At 42.4% G+C, this 19,698-nt stretch overlaps 1 protein-coding gene across 2 annotated transcripts in view; it reads left to right on the forward strand.

Annotated features, from left to right (window-relative positions):
* The window catches only part of virma (vir like m6A methyltransferase associated), a 114,742-nt gene that overhangs the window by 57,930 nt on the left and 37,114 nt on the right, over positions 1–19,698 (forward strand). For both annotated transcript variants that reach the window (XM_085992647.1, XM_085992648.1), the window contains exons 13-16: positions 244–788; positions 9,828–10,063; positions 10,335–10,587; positions 13,398–13,615. In XM_085992647.1, the coding sequence (XP_085848773.1) occupies positions 244–788; positions 9,828–10,063; positions 10,335–10,587; positions 13,398–13,615 (1,252 nt within the window). The remainder of the gene's footprint in view (positions 1–243; positions 789–9,827; positions 10,064–10,334; positions 10,588–13,397; positions 13,616–19,698) is intronic.

The raw sequence follows: 19,698 nt of genomic DNA on the forward strand, positions 1-19,698 counted from the left end.
GAAGAAATTTTGTGGTGGGGCTTTATCCACACCAGCAATAAACAGTGTGTGGTATTAATACAGCTAATGTAAACCACATTTCTTCAAAAATGTGGAATTTTAATCTATCATTCCTAAAATGAATTGAATTACACTCTTCAGAGGTAATGGGCAGTGGACAATATCATTTATTTTAATTTTAAAAGCAAGGTATGTGTTTGATTTTTATTTTCCTCAGAAATAACTTGGTATTTCTTTCACTAGGTCAGCAGAAAGATCTTAAGTGGAACCTTGCAGTTATTCAGTTGTTTTCTGCGGAAGGAATGGACATATTTATTCGAATTCTACAAAAACTAAACAGTGTCCTAATACTGCCTTGGAGACTGCATGCAAATATGGGAACTACATTGCAGAGGATTATGATTCTTTCCATCACAAGATGTACCCTTTCCCTTTTAAAGGCTATGCTGACAGAACTCCTGAGGGGAGGGTCTTTTGAATTTAAGGATGTACGAGTTCCTACAGTACTGGTTACCCTCCACATGGTCCTTTGCTCCATACCTCTGTCCGGGCGACTGGATGATGAAGAGCAAAAGATTCAAAATGACATCGTTGATATTCTACTTACTTTTACTCAAGGAGTCAATGAGCAGGTCACTTATTCTGAGGAGTCTTTGGCAAACAACACATGGTCATTAATGTTAAAGGAAGTCCTTTCCTTTGTACTGAAAACACCAGAAGGATTTTTCTCTGGAATGTTGCTGCTTTCAGAACTCTTGCCTTTTCCACTGCCCATGCAAACCACACAGGTGAGATTCAGTCTCTAAATGTGCCCTCAAATATCTCGTGGTTATTGAATCTCTGCCAGTGGTACACAGATCATTATATATTACAGGTACTGACAATTTTATGAGAAATGACCTATCTGGATAGAAAATATCATTTTACTCAGGAACCTTGTTCACTTAGAAATCCTCTAAGACAAATCTTAAATGGAGTCAATATATGAAACATTGAGACATAGTACAGCCTATATTGACCTCAAACCTAATAACTAAAATAAATTAAATCTTTATACTTTCCAAATAAGAACCAGGCCACTGCCCTGTTGCTCTGTCATTAACCTTTATGGCCCTCAATGGATGAGTTCAGAAGGGATTGGTTGTCTTGCAAATGGTTGATGTCCAGCGAAAAGGAGAAGACGACTGAGCCATTCTGAGAAAGTTGGAAGTGGAGTCAAACGGCATCATAAGTGATGGCCACACAGAAGCTGAAGGACAGACTGTTGCTGTCTTCTAGCTAAAGGAGGATCACAGTGGTAAGGGAGAGAGTAACAAGTAAAAGTAATTAAGATCACTTTATGATCCTTTTAGTAACATTATTGAAATTAATATTGAGACCTTGTCTGCAATTCTAAAGTGTGCTATATTAGGGGGATGACTCACCAGGGGAAGGCAGCAGCGGCCAACTTCCTGGCACTGGGGGTGCTCCTGCTGCCCAGGAAGGGGGGAAAAAGAGTGGGAGAGCAATAGTGGTAGGGGATTCTATAGTAAGGGGAACAGATAGGCGTTTCTGTGGCCGTAGACGTGAATCCAGGATGGTTTGTTGCCTCCCTGGTGCCAGGGTCAAGGATGTCACTGAGCGGCTGCAGGGCATTCTGGAGGGGGAGGGAGAACAGCCAGTGGTCGTGGTCCACATTGGTACCAACGACATAGGTAAAAAGAGGGATGAGGTCCTGCAGCAAGAATTTAGGGAGCTAGGTGAAGGATTAAGGAGCAGGACCTCAAAGGTTGTAATCTCTGGATTACTCCCGGTGCCACGTGCTAGTAAGTATAGGAATAGGAAGATAGAACAGATGAATGCGTGGCTAAAGGGATGGTGCAAGGGGGAGGGCTTTAGTTTCCTGGATCACTGGGTCTGCTTCTGGGAAAGGTGGGACTTGTACAAGTCGGACGGTTTACACCTGAACCAGGGGGGAACCAATATCCTTGCGGGGAGGTTTGCTAGCACTGCTGGGGAGGGTTTAAACTAACTTGGCAGGGGGTTGGGGTACAGAGTGGAGCTATAGTAGGGGGTGATTTACGGCCAAATACAGAGGGAAAAACAAGTCAGCTGGGAAGGCAGAGCAAATATGTGAAGGCAAAAGAGAATATGGCAGGGCTGGAAGGCATTTATTTTAATGCAAGGAATCTTGCAAATAAGGTGGATGAACTGAAGTTGTTGTTGAACACATGGGAGTACGATATTGTTGCTATCACGGAGACATGGTTGAGGGAGGGTCAGGACTGGCAGCTCAATATTCCGGGGTATAGAATCTTCAGGCGAGACAGAGGGGGGTGTAAAAGGGGAGGGGGTGTTGCAATATTAATTAAGGAGTCAATTACTGCTGTAAGGAGGGATGATATATTAGCGGGTTCCTCTAATGAGGCCATATGGGTAGAACTTAAAAACAAAAAGGGGGCAAGCACTTTGCTGGGAGTGTACTATAGGCCCCCAAACAGTCAGGGGGAGATAGAGGAACAGACATGTAGGCAAATCTCAGAGAAGTGCGAAAATAATAGGGTAATAATAGTGGGGGATTTCAACTTCCCCAATATAAATTGGGACAGTCAGAGTGTGAAAGGCTTAGAGGGTGCAGAATTCTTAAAGTGCATCCAGGAGAGCTTTTTGAGCCAACATGTAGAAAGTCCTACAAGAGAGGGGGCAGTACTGGACCTAATTCTGGGGAATGTAGCCGGGCAAGTGGTGGAAGTGTCAGTAGGAGAGCATTTTGGCGACAGTGACCATAATTCGGTGAGATTTAAGGTGGTCATGGAAAAAGACAAAGACGGCCCGGAAATAAGGGTTCTAAATTGGGGGAAGGCCGATTTTAATATGATAAGGCAGGATCTGGCCAAAGTGGACTGGGAGCAGCTGCTTATAGGAAAATCCACATCAAAACAGTGGGAGACTTTCAGAAGGGAAATAGAGAGAGTACAACGCCAACATGTTCCTGTAAAGGTCAAGGGTGGGAGCAACAAGCAAAGGGAACCTTGGATGACAAGGGATATACAAAAATGCATTAGAAATAAGAGGGGGGCTTTTGGCAGTTACAAAAGACTAAAGACAGAAGAAGCCCTAGAGGAGTATAAAAAGTGCAGGGGCATACTTAAAAAAGAAATTAGGAGGGCGAGGAGGGGCCATGAAATAACACTGGCGAGCAAAATAAAGGAAAATCCTAAGATGTTTTATAAGTATATTAAGGGCAAGAGGATAACCAGGGAAAGGGTAGGGCCCATTAGGGACCAAAGTGGCAATCTGTGTGTAGAGCCAGAGGATGTAGGCGGGGTTTTAAATGAATTTTTTGCATCTGTGTTCACTATGGAGAAAGACGATGCAGACATAGAAATTGGGCAAGGGGACTGTGACATACTTGAACATATTAGCATCGAGAGGGAGGAGGTGCTAGCGGTTTTAGCGGGCCAAAAAGTGGATAAATCCCCAGGCCCGGACGAGATGTATCCCAGGCTGCTGTGGGAGGCAAGGGAGGAGATTGCAGGGGCTCTGACACTAATTTTCAGAACCTCTCTGGCCACAGGGGATGTACCAGAGGACTGGAGAACAGCTAACGTAGTACCATTATTCAAGAAGGGTAGCAGGGATAAACCAGGGAATTACAGGCCAGTGAGTCTAACATCTGTGGTGGGGAAATTATTGGAAAAAATTCTGAGGGACAAAATTAATCTCCACTTGGAGAGGCAAGGATTAATCGGGGATAGTCAGCATGGCTTTGTTAAGGGTAAATCATGTCTAACAAATCTGATCGAATTTTTCGAGGGGGTGACTAGGGTGGATGAGGGAAATGCTGTGGATGTGGTGTACATGGACTTCAGTAAAGCTTTTGACAAAGTCCCGCATAGGAGACTGGTTAAGAAGGTAAGAGCCCATGGGATCCAGGGTGCCTTGGCGCGTTGGATCCTAAACTGGCTGAGTGGCAGGAGGCAGAGGGTGATGGTCGAAGGTTGCTTTTGTGACTGGAAGCCTGTGTCCAGTGGGGTACCTCAGGGATCGGTGCTGGGTCCCTTATTGTTTGTGATCTACATAAATGATTTGGATGAAAATGTAAAAGGTATGATCAGTAAGTTCGCAGATGACACGAAAATTGGTGGGGTGGTAAATTGCGAGGAGGAAAGCCTCCGGCTACAGGAAGATATAAACGGGTTGGTCAGATGGGCGGAAAAGTGGCAAATGGAATTTAACCCTGAAAAGTGCGAGGTGATGCATTTTGGACGGACAAATAAGGCAAGGGAATACACAATGAGTGGTAGGACCCTAGGAAGTACAGAGGGTCAGAGGGACCTTGGTGTACATGTACATAGATCCCTGAAGGCAGCGGAGCAGGTAGATAAGGTGGTTAAAAAGGCATATGGGATACTTGCCTTCATTAGCCGAGGCATAGAATATAAGAGCAGGGAGGTTATGATGGAGCTGTACAAAACGCTGGTGAGGCCACAGCTGGAGTACTGTGTGCAGTTCTGGTCGCCTCACTATAGGAAGGATGTGATTGCTTTGGAGAGGGTGCAGAGAAGATTCACCAGGATGTTACCTGGGATGGAGCGCCTCAGCTATGAAGAGAGGCTGGACAGGCTGGAGTTTTCCTTGGAGCAGAGAAGGCTGAGGGGGGACCTGATTGAGGTGTACAAAATAATGAGGGGCATAGATAGGGTAGATAAAGAGGAACTTTTCCCCTTAGTGGGGGGGTCAATAACAAGGGGGCATAGATTCAGGGTAAGGGGCAGGAGATTTAGAGGGGATTTGAGGAGGAACTTTTTCACCCAGAGGGTGGTTGGAATGTGGAACTCAATGCCTGAAAGGGTGGTGGAGGCAGGAACCCTCACAACATTCAAGAAGCATTTGGATGAGCACTTGAAATGCCATTGCATACAAGGCTATGGACCAAATGCTGGAAAATGGGATTAGACTGGACAGGGATGGATGGGCGGCGCAGACACGATGGGCCGAAGGGCCTCTTTCTGTGCTGTAAAACTCTATGACTCTATGAAAATCACTAAGGAGGTGGTACTCGGTAAAATAATGGGACTTAAGGCAGATAAATCCCCCGGACCTGATGGCCTACATCCTAGGGTCTTGAGAGAAGTAGCGGTAGGGATTGTGGATGCATTGGTGATTATTTTCCAAAACTCCCTGGATTCAGGAAAGGTCCCGGCAGATTGGAAAACTGCTAATGTAACACCCTTTATTTAAGAAGGGAAGTAGACAAAAAGCTGGAAACTATAGACCAGTTAGCCTAACATCTGTAGTTGGTAAAATGTTGGAGTCCATTATGAAGGAAACAGTAACAGAGCATTTGGATAAACATAATTTAATAGGACAGAGTCAGCATGGTTTTATGAAGGGGAAGTCATGTTTGACAAATTTGCTCGAATTCTTTGAGGACGTAACATACAGGGTGGATAAAGGGGAACCAGTGGATGTAGTGTATTTGGACTTCCAAAAGGCATTTGACAAGGTTCCACACAAAAGATTACTGATCAAGATAAGAAATCACGGGATTGGGGGTAATATACTGGCATGGGTGGAAGATTGGCTATCTAACAGAAAACAAAGAGTTGGGATAAATGGTTCGTTCTCGGGCTGGCAATCAGTAACTAGTGGTGTTCCGCAGGGGTCAGTGCTGGGACCCCAACTCTTTACAATCTATATTAACGATTTGGAGGAAGGGACCGAGTGCAACATATCCAAGTTTGCCGACGATACAAAGATGGGAGGGAAAGCAATGAGTGAGGATGACATAAAAAACCTGCAAAAGGACATAGACAGGCTAAGTGAGTGGGCAGAGATTTGGCAGATGGAATATAATATAGGAAAGTGTGAGGTTATGCAATTTGGCAGAAAAAATCAAAGAGCAAGTTATTATCCAAATGGAGAGAAACTGCAAAGTGCTACAGTACAAAGGGATCAGGGGTCCTGGCGCATGAAACACAAAAAGTTAGTATGCAGGTGATCAGGAAGGCCAATGGAATCTTGGCTTTTATTGCAAGGGGGATGGAGTATAAAAACAGGGAAGTCTTGCTGCAGTTATACAGGGTATTGGTGAGGCCACACCTGGAATACTGCGTACAGTTTTGGTTTCCATATTTAAGAAAAGATATACTTGCTCTTGAGGCGGTTCAGAGAAGGTTCACTCGGTTGATTCTGGAGATGAGGGGGTTGACGTATGAGGAAAGGTTGAGTAGGTTGGGACTCTACTCATTGGAGTTCAGAAGAATGAGAGGCGATCTTATCGAAACATATAAGATTGTGAGGGGGATTGATCGGGTGGATGCGGTGAGGATGTTTCCACTGATGGGTGAGACTAGAACTAGGGGGCATAATCTTAGAATAAGGGGCTGCCCTTTCAAAACTGAGATGAGGAGAAACTTCTTTACTCAGAGGGTAGTAAATCTATGGAATTTGCTACCCCAAAGAGCTGTGGAAGCTGCAACACTAAATAGATTTAAAACGGAGATGGACCGCTTCCTAGCAGATAAGGGAATTAGGGGTTACGGGGAGAGGGCAGGGAAGTGGACGTGAGTCTAGGTTTGGATCAGCCATGATCCTATTGAATGGCGGAGCAGGCCCGAGGGGCCGTATGGCCTACTCCTGCTCCTACTTCTTCTGTTATGTAAATTACATTTTTAAAGCTGACCATGAAGTGGCTGGCTTTCTGATTGGATACATAATTTTACTGGGTGTACTACGGTGTAGAAACATAATGGCCTGTTTCTGAACTTTGGCTCACAACACCTCTGATTGCTCCTGGTGAACAACAGGGCGTACTGAGAGCTGATGTTCAGGGATGCCTCTGTGCCTGAGCCTTAATATTGAAAAAATTATAGCTTGATTGTCAGCCACTACCTTGTAAGATTGAATATTTTTAAATGAGTCACAGTGGTGTTTTTGGTAGATACGCATAGTAAGATCTTACCTTTGAGTATTTCTTTTAGTGTGAACCAAAGAGAAATACAGTAGCAGAGAACTGGTGTAAAGTTAAGAAAACAGTTACTCATTTTTTCTTTTAAAGTTTTCCAATATGCTCTCCTTTTCTTCCTTCTTCTGTTGAGTATGGTTCAGTGCCTCCCCACAGTCCTCCGTAGCTCATCCAATTGTCATTATTTATACATAAGTCTAGATGATGAATGTTGATAAGCCATTCAACCCTGTGGCATCGCCATCAAACCTGATTCTGTCCTCGCTTGATTCCCAAACATATTTTAAGCAGGAGTCACTGTTTGGCATTTAGGAAAGGAAACCCTGTCTAATGTTTCTTCATACTCTCTGCCTATGGAATATTGTGGCCAATAGTAATTCCTGCAGTGTTGCCCCAGCTGAGAGCTGACTCAGCAGAGACATGGAATTAAACCTAGAGTTTGTGGCACAATACCACATCATGTGGTCTATTTACTCACTGAGGCACCACAGGATCTTAAAATTGCCTTTATTGTGAGGACAGATTTGAAATTTCAAATCAGCCAAGTACTCTCTGTTAATAGCTGTAATGAATCTTCCAGAGTATTTTACCCAGGAATAGCATCTAGCTAAGCCTTCTCCTTCAGTCACCGCTCTGTTTCTTAATCCAGCATAGCCTCTGGCTCAATAGCCACTTTGATAAAGTATTCCATATTCTAATAACCATCTGTATGAAAACATTTCTTTGGTTGTTAATTCTTTATTCTTCTTGTGAGGATTGAGTTTGTTCCCCAAATGTTGCTCAATTTTTCATTATCTTTTTTAATCTTGAAAATCTCTATTGGATCCCCCCCCTTTTAATTGTATCTCTAAGTTTAAAAAAAAGGCCTACATTTTCAAGCCTTTTGTCATAACTATAACTGCTCATTCCTGGTAATTAATGTATCCTGGTAATTAAACCTTGGTATTAATGGTACAATGAATAGTATATGAACATTTTATTTCATCCTTGCAGTAAAATTCTGAACAGATTTTCAGTACAGGAAACTTTGGTTTATCCGGAGGTTAACTGTCCGGAATGCTCGAGCCACCGGCAAAAATCAGGAGCCGTTTCGTTAGGTTTTTTTTTCTTTTCGTTGCTTTTTTTTCACCAGTCAGGCTCGGCAAGGTCTCGCTGAAGCTGTTGCTAAGCTACAGAGACACTTGCAAGGTACGGCCGACTGTTTAGAAGCTGTTGCTAAGCAACAGGGTTTGTTGCCAGATACGGAGCTCAAAATCTCCGTATGTTTCAACATTAGCGCTGGTTTGTCCGGCAGTTTTGATGGGACGGCAACAGCTCGGCCCCGTCGGTGCCGGATAGCACTAAGTTTCCTGTACAATCCCCACCATTTGCACAGTCCGCGCTTATTGCAGACAGCTGCCTATATCAGGTAAATGGCGCTAACTATTTGCCATTGCCATTGGCATCAAATACAAAGACGCTGCTTGAAATGTATTAAGTGCGTTGACTATTTTGACCAGTTCAAGCAGAAAAATTATTTGCCTCAGCTGTTTGCGCCTCGTTAAAATGCAGTTACCATTATGTCCTTTCCTGGTTCTTGGTGACCCTTTCACGATTACATTATTTAAAGACAAGAGTAAAATGACTGCTCATTTATGATGACTGCATAATTGGAACTGCTTGTACTCTTTCAAATATGCAACGGCAGCATCACCGCCTCCAGTCCCCACTGGGACCTCTCGAATGGCTGCAGCCCTTCTTGCCGACTTGTTGAGCTCCTCGTCATTGCAGGGGATGATGCACAACTTCTTGTTGTCCGCGTTGCCCACCAGCTCCAGGATCTTGGCCATAGGTTACTCGAGGACCTTTCTCGCACGGGTTTTGGAAGGAGGCGAGTACTTTTTTGAATCAAAGTACTCTTTTAAAATTTCTCGGTTACAGCGTCCACCTTATATAGCGTTAAATCACATTGACACCAACACGCCCATTATAAATGGTAGAGAATGTATTTTGTGTTATTTTGATGTTTTTAACCAATACCTGGACGGCCTCCCATTTTCCACCCTCTGTAAACCTGAGCTCATCCAAAACTCTGATGCCCATATCCTAACTTGCACCATCACCCCTCTGCTCACTGACCTACATTGACTATCGGTCCATCAATGGCTCAAATTTAAAATGTTCATCTTTGTGTTCAAATCCCTCCATGGCCTTGCCACTCCCTATCTTTGTAACCTCCTACAGCTCTACAACCCTCCAAGAGCTCTGCGTTCCTCCAATTCTGACCTCTTGTGCATCCCCGACTTCTTTCGCCCCACTATTGGCGACTGTGCCATCAGCTGTCTAGGCCCTAAACTCTGAAACTCCATCCCTAAACCTCTCCACCTCTCTCTCCTTTAAGATGCTACTTTAAACCTAACCCTTTGACCAGGCCGTCAGATAATTGAGAACCTTTCTCGGATGGTCCTAATGTCTCCTTCTTTGGCTGTCAATTTCTTTGATTATATGCCTGTGAAGCGCCTTGGGATGTTTTACTTCGTTAAAGGTGCTATATAAAAGCAAGTTCTTGTAGTATTCTTCAAGAATAATTTCAGCATAAAACAGAATGGCGACTCTTACTGGTTGGCTAATGAGGCTGAGTGAAATGAGATTTAAAATACCTTTATTTTTAAAGTAATTGCAAGGGTGGCAATATCTGCAGTGTTCTGATGAGGTATATTTTGCGCTGTAAGTCACAAAAGTGACAATGTGTGATCTTGAAACTAAAAGCTTGTTCATTTGTAAAGCTGTTGCGATGATGTTTGCACCTATAGGGTTAGTGGTGTATCATTTTAACATGTAAGTTTGGCTAATATTTTTCTATTCTATGTATAACCACAAAAATGTTATTGCTTGACAGCCGATTTCAGCAGAAGGCATAGCTATTGCACTGAACACCCGAAAACTGTGGAGCATTCACCTTCAAATGCAAGCAAAGTTTCTGCAAGAAATAGTACGTTCCAGCTTTGGATCCACCTGCCAGCCTCTGCAACAGATACTCAGGCGTGTGTGTATACAACTGTGTGATCTGGCTTCTCCCACAGCCCTCCTTATCCTGAGGACTGTATTAGATGTAATTGTAGAAGAATTGAGCAGGTAATCATTTTTTTGAGCTCCAGGCAGTTTTACCTGATTTATGGTACTGTCACTTTTCAGGGTTTGTTTTCTGGAAGTTGCTAAGGAATTTTTTTAGAGCATTAAAAAAGTTTTAAAACCAGCAAGTTTGATTTGGAAGACAAAATAGAACATGTAAGCAGCTCAATAATTTTTATATGACCAGCATAATTCTATTTGTTTGAACAGGGAGCCTTTTTTATACAAATAAGTATTTTTTTGTTGTATTACTCAAATAATTTCTATCTCTCAGTCCTTTAGAAGGGAAAGAGAAGCCCCTCACTGCTCACACTGCACGTCTGCTTGCATTGCTGGATTCTTTAGCTTCACATGGAGCTTGCAAGGCTGCCCTGCTGCATCTTTTAAGTGGAACCAGCAAAGGTGATGAGAGATTTGCAGAGGTATTTCAAGGGATGCTGGAATTGCTACGGACAGTGGCTGACAATGTACATCACCAGCATTGTGCTGAATATGTTGCTTCTTTTGTGCAGTCCCTCTGTGACCAGGTAATTTTTTATGTAAAAAGCTAATCTTTGCCTCATCTTGCTTTTCGATTAATCTTATACATTTACAGAAACAAAATCCTTCTCTCAATGTTTGCAAAAATGCCCAGTTGCCATGAAACTAATACAGACCTTTACCTTCATGTAGCTGAGCCTGCGATAGTGACACGCCAGTATTCGCAACTGCTGACAGAACTAAATACCAGACACGTACCCTTGTAAAAGGGCTTTTGTATTCTGTGTTTCTCATTGAATCTCTTAGTAGCATAAAGCAGAGTTTAAAAAGTGACTTGTGAATAGTGGGCTAGCTTGTTCTGTTCATTAAACTTGTTACTCTTTATTTGAAATATAAATTTAATTTTATAACCATGTGGGTGTGGTATTCTTAAGAGCAGCTTCTTTGGCAGGGGCAAACTCATTCTAGTGAAGTGAGTACAAATATTTCTGGTCTGGCATTTTGCAGGGTAAATATTTCCCAAAGGTAAAAACTAGACAGTTTCTTTCACTAACATATTGGTTTGAATCTGTATTTCTATAAACAGAACATACCTATTGTGACAAAACTGAATACCTGCAAGTCAAGAATGTAATGTAGAAGAAAATTTCAAATGCTGACTTACACTTGCACATCCATATCGGTTCTAATCTGGTGAAAACAAGTGCAGATCAGTGTTCACATGATAGCTCTCCAAGCATAGTAAAATCACTAGAATAGCTGCAGGGAAAGGCAATAATCTATTGCAATAAAAATGTTTTAAAAATAATATACAGTAATATGCACTTGGCTCTGGTACCCAGGGGCGCACATAATGCCAACAGGAAATCAGTTATTGCCGGGCTTCAAACAAGACACTTCTGAGTTGGGAACTGCTGAGATTAAATTATTACATTTTCCAAAGGTTCATTGGTAGGGTACGGTAGCATAGTGGTTATGTCATTGGACTAGTAACCCAGAGGCCTGTACTAATGATCCGGAGACGCTCCCACCATGGCATCTGGAGAATTTAAATTCAGTTATGTAATTAAATAAATCTGCAATAAAAAGCTTGTATCAGTAATGGTGACCATGAAAATACCGGATTGTTGTAAAACCCATCTGGTTCACTAATGTCCTTTAGGGAAGGAAATCTGCCTTACCTGGTCTGGTCCATGTGTGACTCCAGACCCACAGCAACGTGGTTGACTCTTAACTGCCCTCTGAAATGGCCTAGCAAGCCACTCAGTTGTACCAAACCGCTACTGCAGTGGTTCACTACCACCTCAAGGGCAATTAGGGATGGGCAATAAATGCTGGCCTTGTCAGAGACGCCCACATCCCATGAACGAATAAAAAAGAACAAGATTCGTTGTTGTGCTGTGAAAATAGAATGCTTACATATGAAGCCAGCAGAATTTATGGTGCTGGTAATAGCTGTTCAGCGTTACTTTAGGCTATTAAAATAACTGATATGGGCCTGTGACCCTGAAGCAGGTGACCATTGGGCTCTTTCTTTGTGGTTTTCAATATAGGTGAAAACAGTAGGGAAATTAAATTTACCTGAACATGAGATTGATTTGAATTTCTCTGATTGCAGCTGCTTCAAAATTCCAAAATACTGGGAACTAGGTATTGGAGAGTTACTTAAACACTGCCCTTTCATTTCTGGTACCTGATCTCAGTCCAGTCTAGCCTAGTCCAGGCTGATGGTATCCATGTCTCTTCTGTCAGCTTGTTGTAAGAGTCCTGGATAAAATTAGTTTGGGCAGTCTCATTCAGTATCTAGTGGTTGTGGGCCTAAAGCACAAAACTGCCCCTAATTTGGCACCAACCAGCAATCATTCAGAGACCACAGGATGTCTTGTGTGGAAAATATTGCACTGATGCACTGAGCGATGCTTCTCTAATGTTGGAACAGAGGCACAATGTTGGAGCAGAGTAGAGGGAACTTTACACTGCAACTGACCTGTGACTATCCCAGCACTCCTCTTTATGAACACAAAACTCAAGCAAAACAAAAGTCTTCCTGGGTTATATAGCTCTTCCCCATAAGACTGAATCTATTCTAGACTACAGCTGATTTACCGGCTTATAAATTGTCATCTATTAAAAATCTATTTGAAGATATGTCATATTTTAGAAGAACGTGTAATGTGAGCAACCACTTGTATGAGAATAGTGTTGAAAATGTCAATCCGTTTGTATAAATACGAATTCATAGACTATACTGGAAGGCCTTCGTAAAGAAACTAACGAGAGGTTTCGCTCTGTATTTGTTTTCAAAATTATCACACTTACCAGGTAAACATTTGGAGAACTCTGCTTCCTTGTCGATTTTGTAGGTCTGTATTGAAGTGGTATGTTAAGCCTGGAGGGAAGGTGGAAGAAAGGGAGAACAACTGCCATTCCCTGCAAGATTGTTTGGAAAAACATAAAATTGTTCATAATTTCTTAGTTGTGCCAATCCAAAAACAAGATGTTCTGGTTGGAAAAGGACCCACTTAGAAGATAAATCCAGTTTATCTTTGATCAGCTGCTATTCTTCTGATCAAGGGTCAGTCCCTGGTTCTGAACACTGGTCCCTATTTAACAAAAGCCCTTTGTTCAGTTCTAGCTTCAAAAAATAAGGATTGATTTTTTTGTTTTAAAAAAACACCTTTTAAGAATATAAATTTGGTTATTTCTTCAGCTGTGGTTATTAGTTCACTCTCCAATGTGGAGGATTAATAGATTCTTTTCACTTGAGTATGACATTTTAAATTATGGCCTGTAATGCAAGTTGAAACAAAGACCAGCCTATGGTGTTGTGATGCTGGTTCCTTTTTCCCCCATGCAGGACATTTCGCTGATCTTGAATAACTCGACTGAGGGATCCGGTTCTGATCTGGAACAGCTGTCTAATTCCCTGCCAAATGGAGAACTTTTGTCACCAATATGTGACAGTTTCTTGCAAGCACTAGCTAACAGTGAGACCACTTACACCACAGTACTTACCTGTCTCAGGACCATGATGTTTTTAACAGAACACGAATATGGTTTTTTCTATTTGAAGAGGTAACGGTATTAGAAACGTTTTCTAAGCTTTTACTTGAAACCTTTTTAGACTACCGAATGAAGAATTTTGTTCAGATTGTGATTTTGCAATAATTTAGCACTAAAATGATAATCTGCTGATCTTGTGGAGCATAATGAAGGAGACACACATTATCCTATATTCCTCTGTGCCTATACCATCCAAATACTTCAATGCACCAGTCTGAATTCAAAGTTAGGTCAGGGGACAAGTTTTCACTGGTATACTTTATGATTCTGTTTCAATTTCTGGAAGTGATCCCATCCCAGATACCTTGTAGAATGCTTTTAGGACAATCTCAAATCTGTCAAACATGTTTGCGCAGTTGTAAAGCACAAATGAACAGTTTGTAGGGAGCAGTCTAAATGCCAAATTAGATCATGAGGCAGGTTGAAGCTTTGCTACTGCATTGAACTTTGTTGCTTGAAGACAAAACATTCATTGTACAGTTTGAAAGACTATTTGCAAAATTCATTTGGAGTGATTGGCCAAATAGAAAATTATTAGAATTAGTGTTCCCCGTAATTTTGTTTGGCTCCTTTAAGGGGCTGCATGGCCCATTCACAGTTTTGCGCATGCACGATCTTTAACATTCCAAAAGCCAGTCCCGGGCTGCGCAGGACTGGCAGAGATAGGGAATGTTAATTAGAATATTCTTCAGACGAACGAGTATTTTCTAAAGTTCCGGAAACTGCTTTCAAATTGTCCATTACCTTGATGGTTATGGCCTAATTTGTGATCACCAGTATGGTTTTTGGTATGGCTGTTCCATTGGTGAAATCTTGCCGGATATGTACTTCTAGGCTCTGCACTTGAACAGTTTGCTAAATCATCTATATAAATGCAAGTCGTTGTCGTCATCTGTTACAAAGATTTTTCCAGGGTCTGGCAGTGTACTTCCAAACATATTCATCATATGGCCTCCCACCAAAACTATGTCTTGTTTCCTCTGAAAGCACTATCTCTGCTATAGTTGATGGCTAATCTCCCTACTCTTCTATTAAGTTAGGGGTTCTTTACAGCTCTGTTATTTCGCCCACACAGTTCTTCTTTCATATTAATGACCTTCTGCACTCCTCATGACAGTCTACTTGCTTTTTTGCTTATGATGCCACTCTTTGTTCAGATCACATATTCTCTGTACTCATAATTTCCAGATCTTTCATAATGCAGTGACTGAAGGCACTACATCTTCATCTCATCCATACCATTCAAAGGGACAGTGAATTGTTTATTTCAATTATTGAAAGCCACAGTGTCTTCATATTTCTTGTAAGTCTAATCAACAGCTGACACCTTTTATTTTGACAAATGCACTTAGATTTTCATCTATCAACATTCTTGGCATTATTATCTTCTCTGACTTCAAATAGAAACCCCACATCTCCTCCATCATAAATCTTCCTCCATCATAAATCTTCCTCAAGAATCTTTTGTTCCAAGCATTTCTTTTCCCTTCAAAAACTTTTAATTGTCCATAATTTAATACCTCTCCATATCTGGGAAAGCTTTTCTCTGGTCTTTTTCTGACTCCTGGACAGGATACAAGAAAAATCACGTCATCTACTGGTCTCATGTCTAGCTTCCGATCTCCCTCTAACTGTTGCAGCCTTTTTTGTCGTCTTCTATTTTACTGCTGCTATTATGGTCACTGCTTCCCTGAACTTTCCTCGCTTGGTCCTTCTAATTTGATTTCCCTCTGACCTTCTGTACCTGCAATCACCTATGTTCTTCTGATACCTGGTTACTTCCTGTCCTCTGCATTTTTGTCCACCATGGGTGGCTGTTGGTTTTGCCCTGGCTTCTTTTCTCCACTACCAACCATCTGGTTAAATCCCATCTCTCCCTTGCACCCATCACCCTCGCCTCTAGCAACAAGTACGAGGAGCTTCTGGACTTGTTTGACACCATCCATTCAGATGCCTCTGCTGCATTCCTTTCTTCTCCTTGCCCTGTGATTGTGACTTCGCTACAGCTTTTGACACAGCCAACCACAACACCTTCCTCCAAAGCCTCCTCCGTTGCCTAGCTCAGTGGTACTGCCCTCATTTGGTTCCACTCTGTCTTATCCAATTGTAATCAGAGCATTTCCACCAATGACTTCTCTAACCGCCTTCACACTGTTACCTATGGAGACCCCAAAAATCGATCCTTGGTCCCCTCCTATTCCTCATCTAGTTGCTGCCCCTTGGTAACATCGTTTGAAAACTTTGGGTCAGCTTCCACATACGCTAACGAAACCCAGCTTTACCTGTCTCGACCCCTCCACTGGCTTTATGTTGTCAGACTGTTTGCCTCACTCCACTCTGGATGAGACACAGAAACTTAGGAAGACCAAAGCCATCATCTCCTGCCCCCCACCACAAACTCTGTCCTCGCGCTACTAATTGCATCCCACTACCTGGCCGCCGTCCGGTTGACTGCATTTTGCCATCTCTCTCCCTGCTTTCAAAAACATGCTCAAAATCATTCTCTTTAACCATGTTTTCAGCCGCTAAACCTAATCCTCTCTCAATTTCCTTTTTCCCTTCCCAGTTGAGTATTCATTTTCTTTTACTCCTCAGTGTAAAGTACTTTGAGAAATATTTTTGAGAAAACTATGGGAAGTATTTGGCCTGACTGCCACTCTTCATAGGCTTCAGGCAGACTCTCTGATTTAAACATGACAGGTTGATAAGTACCTACGAAAATGGCTGGGAGCAAGGAGATTTAAATAACTTATTTAAAAAAAAAGTAAGATCTATTTTTGCTCCAATCTCTCCTTCCTTGTCCACAAGACTCATGCAGGGAAACATATTGGGGCTCTCTGAAGCTTTCTCTAGTACTTGCTCAAATTTTTCAGTGTAGCCCTGTTGTGATCCAGTGGTACAATGGAGACCACTACATCGCAACAGCAAGGGAGTTGTGACCTCCTCCATGTTCCTGCTAAGAAACATCTACTGAAACCTTATTATGAATGACCTAAAGTTTGCCTTGGCATGTGGGTATAGCATACATCCCAGAGATTTTTGGATGGCATACATGCCTGATAATTTCAGATTTGTGAGTACTGCAGGTGAAGTTCTTCAAGGTAACCTGTTCAGGGAGCAAGTAAAATAAATGCCAAAGAGTTTCAAGAAACATCAGTAGAGATGCTTAAAACAATACAGGCCTGGTTCTTTGGGTGGTTTGCCTTCCTATGGTCAAGTAACTAACAACAAACTGAGTGTTCAGTGATCAGTTCCATTCGCAAATCCTCAGATAATGAAGCAGTCCTTGCCCGCATGCAGCAAGGCCTGGACGACATTCAGGCTGAGAAGTGGCAAGTAACATTCATGCCGCACAAATGCTAGTCATTGACTATCTCCAACAAGAGAGAGTCTAGCCACCTCCCCTTGACATTCAACGGCATTACCATCGCCAAATCCACCACCATGAACATCCTGGGGTCATTATTGACCAGAAACGAACTGGACCAGCCATATAAATACTGCAGCTACAAGAGCAGGTAAGAGGCTAGGTATTCTGCGGCGAGCCTCACCTCCTGACTCCCCAAAGCCTTGCCACCATCTACAAGGCACAAGTCAGGAGTGTGATGGAATACTCTCCACTTGCCTGGATGAGTGCAGCTCCAACAACACTCAAGAAGCTCGACACCATTCAGGATAAAGCAGCCCGCTTGATTGGCACTCCATCCACCACCTTCAACATTTACTCCCTCCACCACCGGCATACCGTGGCTGCAGTGTGTACCATCTACAAGATGCACCGCAGCAACTGGCCAAGGCTTATTCAACAGCACCTCGCAAACTAACGACCTCTTCCGCCTAGAAGGACAAGGGCAGTAAGTGCATGGGAAGACCATCACCTCCAAGTTCCCCTCCAAGCCTCACACCACACTGACTTGGAAATATATTGCCGTTTCTTCATTGTCGCTGGGTCAAAATCCTGGAACTCCCTCCCTTTCAGCACTATGGGAGTACCTGCACCACACGGACGGTTCAAGAATGTGGCTGACCACCACCTTCTCAAGTGCAATTAGGAATGGGCAATAAATGTTGGCCTTGCCAGTGGCGCCCACTTCCCGTGAACGAATTTAGAAAAAAGCTTCTTCAACCGTTAAAGTTCAGGGCTCTCACTTCTGCCAGATTGGCAGTAAGGTCCAGGCCATTAAGGAGCACTTTAATGTTGTCATTCCATCTTGTTCTGGGTGTACCTCGTGGCCTGTTCCATGTTTATGGTGGTTTGGTGGTAAAGATCTGGCAAGATCGGGCTTGGGGTGGCAGGTGAGATGTTCATATCAGAGGAGTTGGTAACGATCAATCAATCGGGACAGTGGTGGATGATTAGCCAGGTTGCGTACATTCTCATTTAAGGTTTTGTCTTAAGGCTTAGCCTTTAGAGTGCAAAGCGATCTAGAATCAAATCCATCAATTCGCCTATTCATTACCTTGGTGTGTATCAACATATCTGAGGTGTATTTAAATATAGCTATTGCTAATGCATGCCATACTTTGAGATTATGACGTGTTCGATCTCCATATATGGGTTAGAATTCATTGCAGAGCTTGTAAGTACAATGTGCCTACAGCAGTCAGGGAAACAGCCACCATTGCAAGGAAATCATGCTACTTACTAAGTAAATGAATTGTGTGATTGGCCCGGATTTTGCGGTCAACGGCGAATGAATGGTGCTCGGCATTCATTACACTCCCAGCTGCCCACAGACTTTTAGTGGGCTTTTGTTTGGCAACTTAGTTATTAGAAATCCATTTTAGCATGGCGCCCTCTATAGGGGAATCTGGGACCTGTGGGAGCAGGACAAGCAACAGCATGTCTCTTCAACTAATCAGATTGAAGAATCCTTACTGAGCAATGCAGTCTAAACCAGGAAGTGTAAGTTAAAATATTTAATTCAGTGTAAAAACATGTACAGAGAGGGAAATAAAGATGGGATTAAGACAGTGATAAATGAGACGGTAAGAAAAAGTTAAAATAAAAATATTTTTTTTAAATCTCCAATAATTAAAATCTGAAGGAATGAGACTCCACTCTTGTAAAAGTAAATTTTCAGTGCCACAGAGGTGGTTTGGTGGTATTTAAGACTTACCACGCTGTTAAAAATTACACTTGAATGGACAAGCCCTAACTTTTTCTGGCCTGTTCACGGGTATCTAATGGGTAAGTACCGCAACTTCATGCCCTTCATGTGTTTGAATGTTGAGTGTCTCGGCGAGGTACCAGTATCGCGAAGCAAGTCGGACAGCAACTTCCTGATTTCCGTGTTTAACCGTGCATGTGCGGATGCTAGAAGTTGCTGTCTTGATTTACTCCATAATAATGGTGAGCGCTGATAGCCTCACCGTTATTATTACTGTAAAATCCAGGCCATTGAATCTACTTTGATGGATCGTCATTTATGATGAAGATAGCTGGAATGATATCGCGCCCTAGCAATTGCACTTTCATCTTGTTCTAGCTGACCCTAAAGACCAAGGCTAGATGACTGTTGGTGAAAGATTTGTCGTGCTTCGATAAGAGTGTCCACGAATTTATTGCCTAGGCTGGTCCCACATTCACTTTTTCTTTTGTTGACGTCATGATGTAGTCAACACCTGACGAGAGTAAGTTTGGGGTGAGAACACAGCCCTGACTTACTCTGATATAAACTTGAAAGGCTCAGAAGACTTTGTCAATATCGTCCTCATTTTCACTGTGAATCGGAACTATCAACTGACAGATAGGAAACATAAAATTGCTTACAAGAAAATGCACACTTTCAACATCTAGCAAAACTCCAACTTTGGAGACGGCATTAATTTAAAAAAAAAAAAGGGCTGTATCCACAATCGGTATGAAGGATGACAAAAGTTAACACTCTAAATTTGTTATATAATTTTCCTGTGTAATTTCTCTGCAGAAAATTGCAAGGTAGATTGGATTTCTTTTGCAGTGACCTGTATGTAAAATGCATTAATTTGTAGAATATCATACCAGGGTTTTTTTCTTCTTCCTAGCCTCTTGTTACATTTGTGCCAACAACGATGATTCATTTGTTTTTTTCAAATTAGTGGAATTGTGCCAG

Source organism: Somniosus microcephalus, chromosome 7 (genome assembly GCF_052327205.1).
Source record: "Somniosus microcephalus isolate GS21.2 chromosome 7, FLI_Smic_1.0, whole genome shotgun sequence".
In the NCBI taxonomy this organism is placed as follows: domain Eukaryota; kingdom Metazoa; phylum Chordata; class Chondrichthyes; order Squaliformes; family Somniosidae; genus Somniosus; species Somniosus microcephalus.